Here is a 20,469-nt window from a genome sequence, read left to right as displayed (position 1 = left end):
GGGGCCATCTGTGGGATTCGGGAAAGCTGCATTCTTATCACACTGCTACTATGGGCCAGCTGCCCTTGGGGAAAAAAATCTCTGGGCTTCAGTTTCCCCATCTGTGAAAGGAAGGAGCTGGAGTGGTCATTCTAAAGGCTATGGATATAAAGGTTTTTAGGTCTGTTGATGAGAGAAAAAAAAATATTTTTTTTTCAGAGAGGGAAGGAGAGAGGTGGGGGGAGGGGCAGAGGGAGAGAGGGACAGAAAGAATCCTGAGCCGACTTCACACTGAGCACGGAGCCCAATGCAGGACTCAATGTCACAACCCTGAGATTATGACCTGAGCTGAAACCAAGAGTCGGACTCTTAACCAACTGAGCCACCCAGGTACTTCCATGAGAAAATCTTAACAGTATAAATGATAATAATAATAGTAATAGCTAATATTTCTGAACACTTACTACTACCACTACTACACACAGTTAGCATATATTGAGCACGTACGTAGTAACAATCTTCACAGTGATAACAGCTAACATTTACTGAGCACTTATTAGAAGCCAGGCACGATTCAAAGCAGTTTACGTGTATTAACTCACTTGAACCTAGGCGGTAGGTACTGCTCTCATACCCACTCTACAGATAAGCAACAGAGGCCCACAGAGTGGAAGGGAGATGCTACAAATCCCACAGGTGGGAAGTGATGGGCATGAGTGTGATCTCTCGCTCCAGGGTTCTTGCCCTTTACCAGCAGGCTGTGCTGCATTCCGTCCCCATCACTCGGCCTCCTTTAATCACAGGAGTAATATAACAACAAGGATGACAATAATATTAATATTAGTAGTAGTGAGAAGAACAGCATCAATGAATCACTGGTCCTTAATTATCCAGTCATGTTCTAAATGCTGTATTCCACCTAAAAATCCTTTCTGTGGCCTCTCCTTGCCCTGAGAGGATTCGAGGTCCTGCTGACCCATCACTGTCCCTTCCATTTCTTTTTCTGCCACTCTCTCCTCACCTTCCAAACTGCACACCGGCCTCCTTCTGGTCTACCTCAGGGCCTTTGCACATGCTATTCTTAGCCTAGAACACTCGACTCCCTTTTCAGATTGCTCCTTTTGGGAGCCCGGCCCGGGCACAATTTCTTGGTCTTATTTCTCCAAGAGCCCCAGACCACTCCTAGCATGCCTGTCACCTGCAGTTAATGATTGAATCCACCGCACCAGCTAGGACCGTAGTAAGTACTTAGTAAACACTGATGGGATGGATGAATAAACCCCTAAGAGAAGAGATAGCATGGGGATGATCTGGAGTGATGGTTTTCAGGAGGCTGTTGTGCAGTCACATGCAGACCTAATGACATAGCACCTGGAGGCCACTGTGGGCATTTAGGAAATGGGAGGCAGGCAAACAAAACATCGTACCATGTGCAGGGCAGGGCCACCTGGGGAAGAATTAACCTTTCTCCTTCGTGACTAATGTCCCTTACACAGATGAAAAATTGCTTGTAATGACCTGTGTCTTTGGTTTTTAACCTCTGTTCTATATATCAGCATAACATATGTCTTGTATTTAAGATTTTTATTTAGTCATTTGAGAGAGAGAGAGAGAGAAGCACAAGCAGGAGGAGGGGCAGAGAGAGAGGGAGAAGCAGACACCCTAATGAGTGGGGATTCCAATGTGGGGCTTGATTCTAGGACCCCGAGATCATGACCTGAGCCGAAGTCAAACATTTAACTGACTGAGCCACCCAGGTGCTCCCCTTGCATGTTTTTTTTTTTTTAAGATTTTAATTAATTTATTCAGAGAACACATATGTGCAAGTACGGGAAGGGGCAGAGGGGGAGGGAGAAAGAGAATCTCCAGTAGACTCTGCGTTGAGTGTAGAGCCTGATGTGGAGCTAGATCTGACAACCCCAAGATCATGACCAGAGCTGAAACCAAGAGGTGTACACTCAACCGACTGAGCCACCCAGGTGCCCCTTGTATGTTTTAAATACACACCCCGTTTTCCCGGAATGCAACTACTGGCCATATTGAAGGAAGCCTAGACTCTGTTTCATATGGAACTTTGCCAAGAGGTATTATCCACTTAGGAAAATCTCAACACTAGTGGCAACTCCCTTGTGTCACCCTAACTGCCTGTACCACTGGGAGCCGGCCAGCATGTGTAGCTGTCACATTCATGGTGATTCTGCACACTGGGCCCTGAGTCACTTCACTCTGCCCTCCAGAGCCTCCCTACTCAAAGTGTGGTTCCTGGACCAGCATCATGTCTCACCTGGAAGCTCCTTAGAAATGCAGAATCTCAGGCTGTACCTGAGACCCACTGAATCCATATTTTAAGAAGATCCCCAGGGACTCACATACACATTCAATTTTGGTAAGTGCTGGCCTAGCGCCTAGGTCATATAACAGGCTCTTAAACACATCATTAAGAAATCAATATGATGCCCTCGTGGTGATATAAAGAAGACTAACAGGACATCAGCGAATACAAGACCAATGTGTGCTTCAACATGGTTGGGCTCCTACATGTAGAGTCACTACAGAACCATCGAAGGATTGTCACAAAATACCAAGAAAACAAGGAGGCTGTTTCCTACTGCATACGGTGCTGGCCTGGAAGTGGCCTCAACCCCGCTCTCCTTTCAATTCTGAGGGCCCAGTGTGGCTTTTTAAATCCCTCAGGAATAGCATCAGGTAAAAAGATGGCTGACTCATTAACAGCTAAAAATGGTCTACATGTACCAAGCCCTTATGTGTCAGCCGCTCTTCTTCCGGCCTTCGGCATGAATTGTCTGTTGGAGCTCCAGCAATGACCCAGTTTGATCCCGCTATCTCCATTTTACAGATCGACAAACCCGAGGCCCAGAGATGTGAAGTCCCTTGCCCAAGGTCACACAGCAAGTGCATGGAAGAGCTGAAGAATTCTTGGGGGGGGGTGGGGGGGCGGGTGTGGATTCCCCGTAGATTTTCCCCGGGACGCACAAGGGCGAAATGGTGCGCCTGCAGCCTCCGGCGGCCCGACTCGGCTGACCCGGGGCCCGCGGCTCCGCGGCGCGGTTCCCCCCGACAGCGGGATCTACCGCGCGGGGGCGGCAGAGAGACGCGAGAGGCCCCAGAGGCGCCACCGTGGCTCCCGGCATCGCAGCCGCTGCGGTCCCCACCCTGCCCGGGGTCGCCCGCACTTACTTCCTCCTCCGGTGCCGCCGCTCCCTGTCCTCCCTCCGCGCGTCCGCCTCGTACGAGGCCGGGGGCCCGTGCCGGTGCCGCCTCCTGCGCTCGCCGCCGCCGCCGTCGGGCCCGTCGCCGTCGCCCTCGCCGCCCCGCGCCGGCCGGCTGCCCTCGCGGTGCCGGGCCCTCCGCTCGGCCTTGTCGTCCGCGCCCTCCTCGGCCGGCCTGCGGTGGGCCCGGTGCCGGCGCGGCTCCCCGTCGGCGCCCGTGCGCGGCGAGCTGCTGCGGCTCTCCCGGCTGCCGGCCGGCCGGTGCGCGTGCCTGCGGTGGGCGTCCGCGGCCTTGGCCCGCTCCGCCTCGCCCTCCCAGAAGCCCGGCTGCTCCCCGCCGCCTTCCCGGGCGTGGTGGTCCGACTCGCGGCCGTACGGCCCCTCCCGGCTCAGCTCGGCCTCCTGGCTGCCCGCCCAGGGCCTGCGGGGGTCCAGGCCCACCGAGCCACTGGGGTCCCGGGCCCGGTCGTGGTAGCGGGCCTGTTTCCTGAGGAAGTCCTCGGCGCGCTGCTGGCCGAGGCGCTGGTCCACCGTGGGCTCGGCCGCCCGGCTCTTGTTGGTGTTGTTGTTGCGGTTCTCCTGGGGATCGACCACCAGAGGCCGGTCCAGGTGGGTCTTCATGTCCGGCCGCAGGTGCCGGGCGTAGGAGGCCTTCCAGCGCTCGTCGGGGTCCATCTCGTTGTACAGGGCCTCCCGGCTGGCCAGCAGGTTCTGCTTCCGCATCTCGCTCGTGCGCTGCTCCCACACCGACTTGGTGGGCTTCTGGTTCTTCTGTTGCTCCTTCCTGCAAGGGAAGGGCGCAGGGCTTAGAGCACCGCGGGGCCAGGCCTGCGCAGGCCCCTCCGCCTGCAGGGAGTCTCTGCCCACTGGGCGTCTCCACCCAGGTGGTCTTGGCTCACTGGGCATCGCAGCCCACGAGGGTATCTTGGCCTGGCTGGGTATCTCCTCCCAACCTGGTCTCAGCCTGTGCAGAAAATTCAACCTGGCTGGACATCTTGGCCTAGCAAGTGCCTTAGACCTGGGTAGGTGTCTCATTCTGACTGCATATTTTGTCTAATGGGGGGGGGGGGGGCTGTCCTCAGCCCTCGTGGGCATTCCCGTTGCACATGACCAATGGTCGCACATGACCCCCTGGGAGGTGTTGCCCTGATGTTCAAAATATTTTAACCTCTGAGACAGCCGATCCTCATGGACACTGGCCTGGAGCGAGTTTTGGAATCACCCACGGGGCCTGCATGACCCTTTAATTCTGGGGTACGAGAGGTCTGGGTGGTCCCAAAGAGAGCCAGGGTGGGCACTTGGGAGTCATGGGGCAGCACCTCTTTACCCACTGGTGCCTATTTACCCACAGGGCCGCTGCTGGAGAGCTGGCCAGGTTGGAGCCCAGCCCGGAGTATACAGACTTTTCCAGGGTTTCTGTGTGCATTGATTGTTTTATACAGACCATCGTCTTCCACAGACTGTGCTAAAGTCACTGGTCTGATTATGTGTTTTCCCGGGCTCCCCTTTCACAGCCACCTCCTTCCACTTTGGCAAAGAAAGCCCCTTCCCCACCGTCACATGATGCACTGCCCCACAGTGTACAAAATCCTCAGGACACCTGACACAGGCACAATTCGGAGTATCAGTGTCAATGGATCTCACATTAACCTTAATCTCACTCAGCGCCTCAGTGCCTCTGCTTCACCAGCAGACTCTGTCCACTCTACCTTCCTGATCTGTCTAGAATTCAGCTACATCCACCACCAGGGCCACCACCCTACTCCAGTCCCATTATCCCTTCTGCATGGACCAAAGAAGTTTTTTCTTCCAGGAGCCTAGTCCGCAGACTTCCACCCATGCTCCCTGCAGTCTGTTCCCCTGACAGCTGCCAGAGAGCCCCCATGAGCACCCAAGTCAGGTCTTGTCCTACCTGTGCTCAAGAACCTTCCATAGCTTCCACTTGACTCAGAGCAAAGGTCTGAGTCCCACCCGTGACCCACAAGGCCCTGAACGATGTTTGTCACCTGTCTTTACTTCCTCCCACTTTCCTCCCTCCCTCCCTCCCTCTATTTCAGTCACAGTGGCCTCCTTCCAGTTCCCTAAATACAACAGGCACATCCCAGCCTCAGGGCCTTTGCATATGCTGTTCCTGCTGCCTGGTATGCTCTTCCCTCAGATCCCCCCTTGGCTCCTCCTTCACCTCCTTCAGGTCTTATCACCTCAGTGAGGCCTTCCCTGACAACTTTATTTAAAAGCCCAACTCTCCCAAGCCCTAGCTCTCCCTGTACCCCTTAACCTCTTGTTAATGCTGTCTCTGCAGCAGCTAGAACAATACTTGACACATAGGAGGTGCTTATTAACTATTTATCAAGTAAAAGGGGGTGGGAGAACAGACGTACCTCAACCCTGTCAGGGACTGCTCCTGGCCCCCGAATCGTTGACCAGGAGGGGGTATAGGCTGAGGAGCCTGGATAGCATTCTGGAGTTGGGGGCACTTACACAGCTATGGACATGTTGGCCGCCGACAGAGGACTCACTTCTGCTACCTCCTTGGCTTTCTGTAGAGCAAGTTTCTGGTTGGCTGCTTCTTCTTCTTCTTGCTCATCCTAAAAGACACATGGAGTCCCTGTTCACAAAACGTGAACTCGGCCTTGGGGCCTCACCTCTGACCCTACAGTAATGAGGGGCAACATGTGAAACACTCAGAAGCAGGTGTGGCCTGGGTGGGTCAAGCAACCATAGCCAAGGCCGGCAGATGGGAATAGGTGCCCACCGTGGGTCAAGTGCATTACTAGCCCCTTTACGCGCAGCCTCCATATCCAGCTCCTTGTTAACTCTATTTTAGCACACAACTGGAAGGAAACTAAAAGAAAAAAACCAGACTCCCTTCCTTTCCCACAATGGAGAGTTCTCTGCATCCTGTCTCCGTGAGCCGGAAAGTAATGCAGATTTTCCTCTCACTTTACTTTCTGGGTTAAGGTCTCTGAACCAGGCCTTTTAAAAAAACACCCTGACTAGCCCCCACATGCAGAAAAAACTGGCATCCCATGGCCCATCCCGTGCACTGCCAACAGCCTCCAGAAGGGGAATTGGGAGAGGAGCTTATATTCTCAGCCGGTTAGGTTCAGAGAGGAGGAGGGTGGGGGAAGATGTTTTAAAAATACATACAGAAAAAGATGTTTTGGGGCTTTAAATCCTTCTTCAGCCTTCATGCAGGGCCTCATTCGTAAAACAGAAAAGCCAACAAAGAAAAAGCAAAGAAAAAGCAACGAGAAAGAAATGGCCAGAGATGAACCCACCAATAAGAAAAGCCATGCTACGGCAGGGCACCTCTCCCCCTGAGCGGGGAACTCTGGGGCAAGCAGCAACCTTACCACCTCGGAAATGGTCAGATCAGGACACGCTGCCAGTGACAACACAGAGGTGGGATCCGGCCTGCCACCCCTTCTCACAAGGCCTCCCTTCCTCCTGACACCTCACCCTGCATTTCTCGGAGCCCAGTCCCTGGACCACCTGCCTCACCTGCCCTGCAAATACAGACTCCCAGGCCTGTGGGAGAGCCTGGGCTGGGCCCTGGAGCTTGCATCTTCAATAAGCTCCCCGGAGACTATCAAGAGCAGGTCAAGTTTGAGCAGCAGTGCACGTGGCTAAGAGGACAGGTTCTGGATCCCCCTGGCTTTAAATCCCAGCTCCTCCGCTTACCGTTGACGTCAGGTGAGTCGCTCCACGTCTCAGGGCCTCACCGTCTTCACCTAAAATTTTCACTCTCCCCAACTTTTTCTCTCTCGCTCTTCTCTCCAGCACTTCTCCCCATCTGACAAATTTGTCATCTTTCTCGTTCGAATGTCAGCCTTACGAGGGCAGAGATTTCTGCCTATTTTGCTCACTGCCCTGTACTTGGCTCCTAGACCAGGTCCTGCTCACAGTAGGTGCTCAATAAATGCTTTTTGGATGAATGACACAATCTGTGAAGTGGGGCTCAGAGAACTTACTTCCTTGCTTTCTGTGAAGATTGAAGGAGATGAAAACACACCAGGGGTTTAGCAGGGTCCCTGCCTCATATGAAATGCCTAAGAAATACTTGTAGAATAAATGAAGGAAATAATCTGGGTCTGCAGGAGGATGTCCATCCTTCGCAGATGATCCTGCCTCTCTCCCTCCGCTACTCCCACCCCTCCTGGTGCACCCTCTGCCCTGTGACAGCCTCTGAGGATGGGCTCCTGGATCTTGGATGAGCACACAGTTGGATCAGCCCCTGGAGCCAGCCTGCTCCACAGTGACCAGGCCTGGGGCCGTGTGTTTGGGGTAGCAGAGACTTCCATTTCTCCCCAGTCGGAGTGGGGCCCCGGGAAACTCTCTCTCCCTCCTGCCAGGGCCAGCAGATGGAAGGTTTGGCAGCGTCCGCTCAGTTCAGTTCGACACCTTGAGGCTCTGGAGATGGGGCCGAGAAGCAGAGGGATGCCCTAGGCGTGGCCCTCCTGGGCCGACAGGAAGACTCTGCACATGTTCTCTTAATGCAATGGGGCGGTTTTCCAATACCCCCCTGTCAAATTGCAAAAAAGGTGCCCGGCTTCCTTTGCGCAGTGCACAACCAGCATGACCATTCTCAGCGGCCCTGCTTATGGGCTATCCCAGGGCGGGTGAGCCGTGTTACTAAAAGCAATGCTACCTCCTCTGTGCCTGGCTGAGCCCGACCCGAGTCCCAGGGAGTCCAAGGCTGCTCTAAGGGGCATCTGACTGTAAATTTTGCCTGGGTAATTCAACATCACTGACACGAGTGATAACTTCTCCTCCCATGGATGGTTCTCAGCCCCCTCTCCCAAATTCTCTCCTGACTTCCTCTGCTCTTCTCTCACTTTTGCTCTTTTGAGGGGCTCACATCTCTGCCCTTTTAGCCCCTAGCTATGTGGCAAGGTCACTTAACCTCTCTGGACCTCAGCTTTCCCACCTGTGAAATGGGAGAGAACAGTAAGTGCTGTCTCTTCTGCTGTGGTTGTTACTTTGTATCTTTTCCTGCTCAGCTGGGGCTCTAGTGAAAACCAGCAGGGCGCAGGGTGAGTGGGTAAAGAACTCGGGTTCTGGAGTTTGCCAGGCCTGGGTTCCCTTCCTTTTACCAGCTCTGTCCAATGAAAGCCCTAGGGCCAAGTTGTACCTAGTAACTAGCCCTAGGCTCCCTTTATTGAGCACTTACTGTATAGCAAAAACCGTGTTGAGTGCCTAAGGTGCACCGGGAGAGGCTATAAATAGTAGCTGCTATTATCATACCATCTGGGACCAGTGACTTTGCCTTTCTGAGCCTCAATTTCCCCTTCTGCAAAAGGGAGATGGCAGCAAGGCCTGTCACCCATGAGCATCATCTCATTCTCTACTGCTGCCCCTTGGAGGTGAAGTCCGGCCAGCTCCCAAGCTGATGGGGCCGCGCCTTGAGCCTCGAGACCCTGCACGGGTTAATCTCCATCTGTCTCCATCCTTTCAGCTCTAGGATGGTGACAATGTCTGCTAGCCTGGGGGCTGTACCACTCCTTGGAGGTCCCTTGATGCTGTCCACTCCCTATAGATGGGCACTCCAGTGGAGTCTGGCATCTGTTTCGTGTGGCAGCCCCGCTGCCTCACCCCCTCCCACCTCCTCGGCCGTGGAATCCGCTGTGGTCAGGGACAGTCTGTTTCGGGGGGAGGAGCTGCCTCCTCCTGGGCCCGGGGCATCCAGACCTTGCCCCCACCCTCCACACCCAGCCTGGTCCTGATCTGCCACCGGCAGGTGGTAACTTTGCCGCAGGGAGAAACATTCTCCCACCAACCCCACCTTGGTGAGCTCCTGGGCGTTGGCCAAATTATCCACCGCGATGGCTAAGAACACGTTCAGGAGGGTGTCTGCAGGCGCTGGAGTCAGGGAAAGCACAGCCACTCGGACCCTGGCTCCCGGGGCTTCCTGGATCCTCCCTTGTGCCCCCCGCCCCCTCCCCAGTCTGCTCCACCGGCCACCCAGGCCTGCCCCCCCACCCTCCCCACGGAGGATACAGTTCCCGAAGAGGGTCAGCACGATGAAGTAGATGGAGAACACCATGCCGCCCTGCACGCCCCCCTGAGACTTGATACCGTCATACATGACCTCGTTCCAGTCTTCACCCGTCAGGATCTGAAAGGGGACGGAGAAACACACAGCCAACCCCTCTCAGCCACGGGCCCCGTGGAGACGCAGCTGTAGAGCTGGAACCTGCCCGCAGTGGCTCTTCTGGGCCCTGGTCTCTGGGGCGGCGGGTGGGGGGGTCTTGCCCGTTTGTGAGTGGGAAGGGACATCCCTGCACAGAGGGATTCTCAGCCTGGCTTCTAGGAAAAGGTGACCCTGGGGGAGTCACAAATCTTTCTGTAACTCTGTCTTCCCTGATGTGATAAGGGGATTTGCTATACATGAAGCTGTGCCCCCTAAATTCATTGAAGCTCTGAACCCCCATGTGACAGTGTTTGGGGATGGGTTAGATGAGGTCACGCGTTGGTGGGTCTCTCAAGATGGGATCAGTGCTTTTCTTTCTAAGAAAAGACAGCAGAGAACTTGGGTCTGTCTGTCTCTCTCTGTGCCATGTGAGGAGGTGGCCATCTGTAAACCAGGAAGAGAGTCCTTCCCAGGAACCAGCCCTGTGGGCCCTCCAGAGCTCTGCTGCTTAAGCCACATAATCACTAGTCCTTCTGGACGGCTGTGCCTGGAGGCAGGGTGGGAGCTAGTGATCGGAGAGCCTGTCAGGCACAGGGATGCAGGTGCTGGCAAATGCAAGTTGCCCTGATGCTTATGGGATGGACTGAGGGGACAGGCGTGCTCACTGAAAAAAAAATCCAGCTTCCCTCCTTTGTAATATTTTCACAAGGATAAAGTAAATGTGAAATAACTCCAAAAAATGTCAATCTGTTAATGCAGGTTTCTCAGCCTCAACACTGCTGACATTTGGGGCCAGGTCATTCTCTCTGGTGGGGCCGTCCTGTGCACTGTGGGGGGTTGAGCAGCAGCCCTGGCCCCCACCCACCAGATGCCTATAGCACGCCTCCCCCAGAGCTGTGGCCACCAGTAATGTTTTTAGAACTTCCAATCGTCCTTGGGGGATAGAATCCCTCTTGGACAAAACCCCCTGTGATGAAGATACATGGCTGGTGATTACAACTCTTGGCAATCATGTATGTGGGGGCTGAAACTTCATGGATGGTTTCCCTTTCCAACCCTGGTCTAGGGGTCTCATTGAGAAATTACCCTCCCAGGAGGGGGAGGGAGTGAAGTCACATTTTCCATACACTCTCTTGTTCCCCTCACCCCAAAGAGACAGAACCCACGAGAAAGGCTCTGGTGGTCACAGCTAGGTCAGTCCCAAACCTCAGGGCATATGTCCACATAGGTGCAAGGGCTGGTTTAGGAAGACCACCCAGGGTCTATTTGCTTTAGAATGTGGGATCGGGGTGCCTGCCAACCTGGGGAGGGTGCGTGTAGGAATCATGTCTTTTATTTCCTGGATTCTGATGCTTTGACATTTGGTGGTGGTGGTGGGGAGATCCTTGCTGACCCAAGAGGGAGTCAGGGCTACCTACTTCCTACAGAGTAAACACAACTTGCTGGGGAGTAAGCACGCTTGTCAAATGCAAATCAACCAATACAGAGCCCACACTCCCAAACCACTTCCTCTATCTGGGCTGGGCTCTTACACTCAGAGCCAACAACCCCCTGCCCCAGTGACTCCAGGGCAGGGACCAGCCAACCTGAGACGGCCCCTATGCCCAGAGCTCACTGAAATCATTCAAACGAGCCAATTCTAAATCTGTTTACCCTTCCTCTCCAATCCTTTCTGCAGAAACCACAGTTAAAGGCTTGTGCTCACGTCCCCCCTCCCTCTGCCTCCTGACCCACCCAGCTGCTTCCCTCGTATGGCCCTGTGTGGTGAGCCCTGTACTCCCTCTCTTGGAATCTGCAAGTACAATAAACTATCTTATAACAGCTCCCAATGGCAGTTATCTACTGATCTGTTGGCCTCACCAAATCTGAATAATGATAAAACCTATATTTTAAAACAGGAGGGTAAGGTAAAGTAGAGAAAGAGGGATTCAAGGAAGCCCCCCAGGGGGAGGGGCAGTCAGGCCAGGCCAGCTAAGCCCACTTCCCAGCGTCCTGGAGGTGGCCTCACCCTGGTCCCCTCACCAGGGCCCCCCTACCCCCATACACTGAGCGGGTGCTTTTTTATCTAAGATGCTAAGAGGCGTCCCCCATACACTGAGCGGGTGCTTTTATCTTGGATGCTAAGAGGTGTCCACCTCTGGGGCCGGGTGAAGACCATACCTGAAACACCGTCATTATTGCTGCTGGAAAAGTGTCGAAGTTGGTAGGAGGAGTCCCTTCATCAAAGTTAAACCTGTGGGGAGGACACAGGCATGTCACACTGGCCCTGCCCAGGGTGCTCTGAGGGTTTGGCTCAGCATCCTGTCTCCAGGGCAACATCTCCATCATCTCTATTCCCTAGAATCTTTCCAGGGCAATATCTCCATCATCTCTATTTCCTATCTCTTCCCTAGAAGGACACCCTGACTGTACCCAGGGCCCTGAGCATCTGGGTGAGTGCCCTGGGCATCTGGGGGGTTCGTGAGGAGGGCAGTCTGCGAGACGGAGGTGAGCCTGGGTCTCTGGATGGATCAGGCCTGGGTCTGAGGGCACCTGACCCCAGGGAAGCAGAAGTCTGGGGAATCTGCTGAGCACTTACTGGCCGCCGAAGAGTTGCATTCCCAAAAGGGCGAAGACAACGATGAACAGGAAAAGGAGGAACAACAGGCTGATGATAGACTTCATGGAGTTGAGAAGAGAGACGACCAGGTTCCTGAGAGATGCCCAGTACCTGCCGACAGAGGCCGGGCCAGCTGAGCCCACTTCCCAGCATCCTGGAGGTGGCCTCACCCTGGTCCCTTTCCCTGCCCCCTGCTGGGATGCCAGGGGACTCCAAAGACTTACTTTGTGACTTTGAAAATACGCAATAACCTGAGGGCTCGTAACACGCTGATTCCAAAGGATGTGCCGGGTTTTATGACGGCCCAGATGACCTCGAAGATGCTCCCAATGATAACCTAGAACACAGAACCTGGGCTTGTGTCCAGGGACCTTGAAAACATGCCTTGGCCCCAAAAGTTGCAAGAACCCCACCAAGCTGCCCCCAAATGGAAGCAGGGTGATGGGTGATAGTCTCAGACTTTCCTCATCCTTTTCTTTCTTTCTTTCTTTCTTTCTTTCTTTCTTTCTTTCTTTCTTTCTTTTTTTTAAGATTTTATTTATTTATTCATGAGAGTCAGAAGGAGAGAGAGGCAGAGACACAGGCAGAGGGAGAAGCACGCTCCAGGCAAGGAGTCCAGTGCGGGACTTGATCTCAGGACTCCGGGATCATGCCCTTAGCCAAAGGCTGGTGCTCAATTGCTGAGCCACTCAGGCGTCCCTCCTCATCCCTTTCTTAAAATTGATTAGCAGCTCAGGCAGAGCAAAGAATTCCTGAAATGCATAACTGCAAAGTGAATATCCATGTAACTGCCACCGCTGTCAAGAAATAGGACATGTCAACACCCTGGAAGCCTCGAGGGACCCCTAGATATAACCACCATCCTGAATTTTGTAATAACCATTTCCTTGCGTTAAAAAAAACTGACATGAAATTCACCTAAGACAAAATTAACCATTTGAAGTACACAACTCAGTGGCATTTAGCACACTCACAGCGTTGTGTGACCCTCACCTCTCTTCACTTCCCAAACAATTTCATCACTCCCAAAAGAGAGCCTGACCCAATGAGGAGTCACTCCCCGGCACCCCCACCCCAGCCCCTGGCAACCACTGATCTGCTTCCGGTCTCTATGGATTTGCCTGTTCTGGACATTTCCTATAAATGGAATTATGCAGTATGTGACCTTTTGGGTCTAGCTTCTTTCACTTAGCATAATGTTTTCCAGGTCCTTGCCTTTTCAAAGTTATCAAGCATCATCCCTAACCAACAGAGTTTAGATCTATTTGAATTTCCACCAGCAAAACGTGCCGTACGGACTGATTTTTTTGTCAGTGTTTGCCTCCTTTTGTGCAATATCATGCAGGTGGGATTTATCCGGCTGTTGGGTGTGGCTGTTGCTGGTTCCCTCTCATTGCTGTGGAGAATTCCATTATATGGCTATGTCACAACTTATTTATCCATTCTACTGCAAAGGGATGTTGGGTCATTTGGTTTGGGACTATTACAAACAAGGCCACTCAGGGCATTCTTGTGAGCTGCTCTTGCATGAAGCCCTAGTGTGAATGGCCAAATCCCCCGTGCGAAAGAGGGTCTGCACATTTCCCTCCGACTGGCAGTGGCTAAAAGTCTTGGGACTTCTGTATCCTCATCCAAAATTTGGGATTCTGCACTCAGTGGAGGCTCTCACATCCAGGGGTGACCCTACTGTTCCCTTTCGGATGTTCCCAGGCATCAGCCATTCTAGGCAAGAGCTGGAGAAATGAACTGTTTACCAACCAGAGCACTTACCCCACAGTCAAAGCAGTTGAAGGAAGAGTGGAAGTAAGGCCGCGTCCCAAGCCCGTACATTTTTATAAACATTTCGGACATAAAGAGTCCTAAGAAAATGAATTCTGCATAGTCTGGAAGGGAGAGGGGAGAAATAAAGAGGAGGTTAAGTTTGTGGGGTGGGAGTGGTTTCATGGACTTTCTTATTAATAGCAATCCTGTCCTGCTCTGGTCTGGGATGCAGAGAGGATAGCTGTTGATGGCCTTGGCCAAAGATTATGCAAGGCTTCATTTCTGCAGGCCTCAGTTTCTCCTTTGTTAAAGGGGAGGAACAACAATTGTCCCCCACTCTCCAACCCACCACCGACCCCTGGCCAATCTTAAAAAGGAGTAAGGTTAAAGCTCCATGGCTCTCCACCTTGTAGTTTTTGTCCTGATTCAACGAGAAGGGCTAGATGCAGGTTGTGGCCAAGGACCCAGATTTTGTGCTGGCTGGTGGGTCCCTGGGTGTTTACCATGTTTCTAAAACTAATGAACTAACAAACTAAATGGCTAACTGACAAAATAACAATGGCCCCAGGATGTCAGTGTGTCATAATCTAAGAACTATGATTAATCTACTTTTATATGCTTGGGCTTTAAAGGAAAAATAGAAATAGAAATCATAATGGTGTCCTTTTAGTAATCCTTGGGTCAGGGACTTAGCTGGAGATTCAGGGGCAGCCAATTCAAGGTACAGCTTTTCTTCCAACTTGGAAAACCTATCTGAGGTCCCCTGGCAAAATTCTGTCTTGCTGATGTCTAAAAGGTCTTGAACAAGATAAAGCCTAATGGTGTAAATGCCTTGGGGAGAGGTAACCTATGGGTAATTTGTTTGATCCAGCAAAGACATGGCTAATTTCAGGACCTTTTTCTGAGAGAGCTTTCTTGGTGGGGTAGGAAGATGAGTCATCAGGAAGGGCATGGATTCTCACCCAGTGGATGGGAATGAGGGTAAGGAGGGCTTCTAAGGGGGAGAAAACATACAGATAGGAAGACAGAAGACCCAAACTTCCAAGAACTTCCAACTTTGGTCACATAGGTAATTTTGTCTGAAAGTCAAGGGCATTTATTATATTGTTCTTTTAAGAGATGGTCTGAACCATCAAGGTCCTTCACACTCATTCCTGACCAAAACTTCCTCTTAGGTTTTTGGACTCCAGGGAGCTCCTAGTATCTGAAGGAAACCAGGGCCTCCAGGATTGCCAGGCCAAAATATCAATGAGGGGAAAACTGTCTATAACATCTGGGGTATTCTAAGAACCACCAGAAACAACTCTGGGAGAACTCAAGAGTTTCTGAGATGCTTGCTTCCCAGTTACCATGGAAACCTGATAGCTGACAATGCACAAGAGCTGAGAGAATTATCTGTAGCACTTGTGGGTCTGGAAGAACTTTCAGGGCCATCGACTCCAATTTCCAGATGAGAAGTTCGAGACCACGAGAAGCGGCCACACTTCGCTGATTCCAAGACAAACATTTTTTGTTCAGTTTGACATCTGTGGATTGGGGGGGTGTATCTTAAAATTGCCATATCCCAGTTTAAGATGGCAGCACTACTTTATTTCTTAGTGGCAAATAAAATAAAAGGGTGCTTTATAAATGAAGATGTTTTCTTTCTTTTTTTTAATGAAGATGCTTTTGATTGATGGATGATGGTAGTGACTTGTCCAGGGTCACTGAGAATCCAGGCCACCTGGTAACCAGGGAAGGGATTGGGCATCAGACATAGCTTGGATTCTAGGTTCAAATACTGGCTTTGTCACTTACTAGCTGTGTGACCCTGGGCAAGTTACTTAACCTTTCTGTGTCTCAGTTTTCTCAACTGGGAATAATTAAAGGACCTTTACAGATTTAGAGGCCTGGGGCAGGAAGTCCCAACCCCCTGTTCTTGAACCAGGACAGACAAAGCAAAGTGATTAGTATGGAGAATATGGGAGATTAAAAATAGACTACAGAGGAGGTTAAGACAAAAAGTAAAGAATCCTCATTTGTAAGACTCCAGGGGGACCAAATACAATTACTAAGGTTGGAACTAGGTTAGGGCTCTCAGAAGGAGAGCTGGCCCCTGGGGGGTGTCCTGAGGGGTCAACCAATGTGACTGAGAACAATGAGGGTTACAAGGAAACCATGACCTGGACCAGGCTTCTGGGTCTCTCTAGGCTGAAGACTCGACTATCTCTAGTGGCTGTCTGGGTCAGTTCTGAACCTGGTCAGAAGGGGAAAAAAGCTAGAGACCTAAGTCAGACAAACTAGTACGTGCAGGTAGAGGGCAGCCAGCAGGCAAAAAGGTTTAGGGAAATCCTCCTGCAGGGCCCACAAGCCAAAGCCAGGGCATGGATTTGCTTTCGTCACTGCCCAGACACTACTCTTGTTGATTCCTCAGAGCTCTTTATTTTTTAAATCCTCCTCACCTTTCACTGCTGCTCCTCCTCCCCACCTGGCCATCAATTTTGATAGTATCTCATGCTAGCTCCTGGAATCCTGGAATAGGCCCAGAAGGGCAAAGCCTTGGGGGTCCTGGTACCCAATGAGGGAGCAGGATGTTCTCACACTTGTTGGAGGTGATCTTCTAGAAATGAATCCCAGACTTAAGGAAGTAAAAAATATCAAGAAAGGAAAGGTATAAAAAGCAGGAGATTTGAAAGAAGAGGGGAAAAGCAGGGAGTGTCAGAAATAAGCAGAGAAAATGGGGACAACATAAGCGCCACTCTTTGTTCCTAAAGCATTCCCATCTCTCAACTGTAAAATACTTATTTTAACATCCTCAGAGATACACCTATTAATTACATGGGCGTTTCTGTCTCAGTCTGGCTGTCCTGTGGTCTCTATCTCTTTATGTTTCTTTTCCAACGCCCTCATACTTCTCTCTTTAAAAAGCATCACAGTAGTATTTGGTGACCTGAATTCCAGCTTCCAGCCCCCAGGCCCAAAGAAGTTGGGCTCTGTTGCTGTGGTGGCAGTTGCAGACACACCCACATGAACGGGCAGATTCAACAAGAGCCAAGGAAGAAAGGCATACCACCAGAGAGGGAGAATTGGGAGAAGGGTGTGAGGAAGGGATCAAGGAGCCAGTGGGGGCAGGGGCCAGTGGTACTCACAGAGGAAGTCGGAGAGCCACTCGGGCTGGTTGTAGTGAACAATAGCAACACACAGCGTGTTGAGGGCTACCAGACTGAGCACAGTCCAGTAGAAGGCCTGAGTTTTGACCATGCGGCGGATGTAGAAACGCATCCTCCTCTCCTTTTTGTGAAAAAAAGTCGAGTTTTCCAGCTTGGCACTTTTAATGCTGGCTCGGGCGAAGGGAGACCCTGCCAAGGAAAGGATGGAGAATGTCAGGGTGTTCCTCTGGAGGAAATTAACTGATATGTGGCCCAGGCACAGAATCTCGCCAGGGGATCCATTAGCTTCCCTGGCGAGCCCTCTGGCCCGAGGGAATCATCATGATCCAGGGCTTAGCTTTCCAGAGATGGAGCTTATGAGAAGGTGAAAATGACATTTGGAAACAACCAATGAGAGCTCTGGATGTCAATGGGGAGGCAGATGGCTCTCCACGGATGGACCAACTTTCTGTGTCCCCCTTTCTTGGCCACATCTGATGATTCTGGGGGTCATGCCACAGGGGGGATGAGGAAGGAGCTCAGGACCCTTGGTAAAGAGGCAAGTAGCAGAGCTGCATGGTGCATGCTTGGCAGGCCTCCAGGAAGAGGTGTGAATAGGACCCTAGTTTCCATGGACACTTTACCAAGGAATGAGTCACCAGGGAATCTACCTGCATATACTTTTACTTGCAGAACATCTACTGCGTGCCAGACTCTATTCCAGATGTTCAAGATTCACTAGTTAACAGACAGAGCCCTGCTTTTATGGGCTTAATCTCCATTTGGGGAGAGACAGCAAATATAATAAAAAAAGTAAATTAATAGTGTGACAGAAGGTGCACAGTACTTTGGCAAAAAGAATAAATAGTGTAAGGGGATGGGGAGCCCCAGGAGGGACCATGGGGCAGGCTGCCATATTAAATCAGGTGGTCAAGGTGAAGGTGTTGACATAAGTCACCTCAATACTATAGGCAGAATTAATAGTAAGTGCTAAGGTTCTGAGGCAGAAATATGCCTGCCTGGCATATTCAGGGAATGGCATCAGGAAACCAGTATGGCTGGAGTGGTTGAGAGGGAGAGGAGTTGGTAAGGACAGGGAAGGGACAGTGTGGAATAAGCAGTGCTTTATGGGCTATGGGGAGACCTGGGCTTTTTTTTTGCTTTTGCTCTAAATGTGAAGGGGACCACGGAGGCTTGAACAGAGGAGGGATGGATAGGACCTGACTCAGGTGCTCACAAGCATACTGTGGCAGCTGTGGGGGGAATAGACGGTGGAAGGCCAGGGCAGGAACAGGGAGATGACTGGTCCAGCCTAGCAATGATGCTGATTTGGGATTTATTTATTTATTTATTTATTTATTTATTTATTTATTTTCAAAGATTTTGTTCATTCATTCATGAGAGAGGCAGAGACACAGGCAGAGGGAGAAGCAGGCTCCATGCAGGGAGCCCGATGTGGGACTTGATCCCGGGTCCCCAGGATCACACCCTGAGCCAAAGGCAGATGCTCAACCACTGAGCTACCCAGGTGCCCCATGGGATATATTATTTAAAGGAGATGCAAACCCCTGCTGCTGGATCAAGTATGGGTGTGAGAGAGAGGGGGGAGCCAAGGTTTTGGGACAGAGCTGCCATCCAAAGGTCTGTGTGTGGTGGGGGTCAGAGCTCAGTTTTGGATGGACTGATTTTATCTTCTAAATGATCTCTTCCTGAAAATCTTCAGTTGCACTCATTTGTTTGTTTATGGTCTTTGGCTCATTCACTCTTTTACCTATTCACTAGCTTGTTCATTGATTCATGCACTCATTAGCTAATTTGTGCAGTCACTCATTCATCCATCCAGCTCATGCATCAACCCCATCCCACCAGCCAGATAAGGGACACCACAAACATCTTGCAGGACACCACTTCCTTCCTATTCACAAAATTTTAAACATGTTCCCACTCAGTGGCAGTTGGCCAGGCCTGGTGGCTGGATCCCTCTCTCATGTCCATCACCTGCCCGACCTCACAGGCACTGAGAACTCCAGGGTGGCTCCCCGTGGCCCTTCCCAGTTAGAGCATTTCTGGCCCTGGTCTCTGCAGCTCGTAAAGATGTACCCAGACCCACAGGCATCCACAGGGCATTGCAGACAGGAATGAGACTTTTGAAGGCCTCAGGTCAGGTTAGGATGCTCCACAAGGAGAAGGAGGAGAGAGAGAGGTTTGGGGTAGAGCTCAGTCACCAGGCAAGAGGCTCCTCACCCCTACTCCTCCTGGAGCCACCCCCAAAAGCCAGTTCCTTCACCAACCATCAAATGACCTTAGGCAAGTTTCCTTGCATCTTGGGGCTGGCTCCAGTGTCTCCATCTATAAACTAGGGACAGCCACACACTTCTCACCTCACAGAGCAATGGGGAGAAATACGCCTTAGCATGATGCTGGAACATTATGATTATTGGCCATGATAATCTTCTACTGTAACTCCAACAACTGCAATGAAGAGCCAGCTCACGTAGCCACTTATGGAGCAAGTCTTTCCTAATCACTGGCCCGGAGACACATCCCACAACAAGCCCAGCATTCATGGGGAAGGGAAAGGGAGTAAGTGTTAACTGAACACCTTCTACATACTAGGCCCCTATTAGCTGTGTACTGTCATCTGTGTTGTATTTCACGTTCCACCTTAACCCACACTCCCTTTTTCTGTCCATTCTTATCTTGAATTTTTCTCTGTAGTCTGGAATGGTAATTGCAGGTAACCTTTAGGTCTTAAAAATATTTTAATAAGAGATTTTATGAAACCCAACAGGACCAAAACATTATCATTTTAACATAGCATCAGTATAGAAATATGTTAAAGAGATTATTTTACACTCTTTTTTTTTTTTTTTTTTGGTACTGGGACTTCCAAACCTGATGTGTTAGAATGAAGCACTTCTTGGTTCACACCAGCTATATTCAAGGCATCAAGAGCCTCAGGTGGCCAGTAGCAGTCTAGAATGTTCTCTCATGAGGATGGTAGTCTGTCACCACCAAGGTTTAATCTGGGGGTTTTGGGGGCAATTTACATGTCCTTAAGTAAAGACTGCTAACTCTGGGAAACGAACTAGGGGTGTTGGAAGGGGAGGAGGGCGGGGGGTGGGAGTGAATGGGTGACGGGCACTGGGGGTTATTCTGTATGTTAGTAAATTGAACACCAATAAAAAAAAATATATATATATATATATATAAAAAAAATCTCTGTAAATGGAAACAGGTCCTGCCTAAGTGGTGGGTTGCACTGTGTCCCTCAGAGACATGTGCTGAAGTCCTAATGCCTGGTCCTCATGAACGTGACCTTATGTGGAATTAGGGTCTTTGCGGATGTAATCAAGTTAAGGTGAGGTCACACTTGATTAGGATGGGTTCTAAATCTCATGACTGGTCCTTATAAGAAGAGCAGGGCCACAGAGGTGCACAGGAAGACCATGTGGCCACAGAGGCAGAGATAGGTGTGATGCCCACAGAAGTCGAGGCTCACCAAACACCCCCAGAAGCCTCAAGAGGCAGGGAACGGACTCTCCCCTGAAGCCTTCAGAGGCAGCAAGGCCCTGCTGATACCTTGATTTTAGTTTGGGCCTCTGGCCTCCAGAACTGTGAGAAAATAGATTTCTGTTG

At 51.2% G+C, this 20,469-nt stretch overlaps 1 protein-coding gene across 4 annotated transcripts in view; it reads right to left on the bottom strand.

Annotated features, from left to right (window-relative positions):
* CACNA1A (calcium voltage-gated channel subunit alpha1 A) overlaps positions 1-20,469 on the bottom strand; it is a 214,697-nt gene that overhangs the window by 70,630 nt on the left and 123,598 nt on the right. For all 4 annotated transcript variants that reach the window (XM_072787044.1, XM_072787045.1, XM_072787046.1 and 1 more), the window contains exons 11-19: positions 16,831-17,040; positions 13,712-13,824; positions 12,166-12,278; positions 11,921-12,052; positions 11,503-11,575; positions 9,210-9,327; positions 8,995-9,062; positions 5,691-5,797; positions 3,178-3,993 (exon numbers count right to left, since the gene is read on the bottom strand). In XM_072787044.1, coding sequence (XP_072643145.1) covers positions 3,178-3,993; positions 5,691-5,797; positions 8,995-9,062; positions 9,210-9,327; positions 11,503-11,575; positions 11,921-12,052; positions 12,166-12,278; positions 13,712-13,824; positions 16,831-17,040 — 1,750 coding nt within the window. The remainder of the gene's footprint in view (positions 1-3,177; positions 3,994-5,690; positions 5,798-8,994; positions 9,063-9,209; positions 9,328-11,502; positions 11,576-11,920; positions 12,053-12,165; positions 12,279-13,711; positions 13,825-16,830; positions 17,041-20,469) is intronic.

This window comes from Canis lupus, chromosome 19, assembly GCF_048164855.1.
Source record: "Canis lupus baileyi chromosome 19, mCanLup2.hap1, whole genome shotgun sequence".
Taxonomy (NCBI): domain Eukaryota; kingdom Metazoa; phylum Chordata; class Mammalia; order Carnivora; family Canidae; genus Canis; species Canis lupus.
This window is presented reverse-complemented; position numbering and strand designations above follow the sequence as displayed.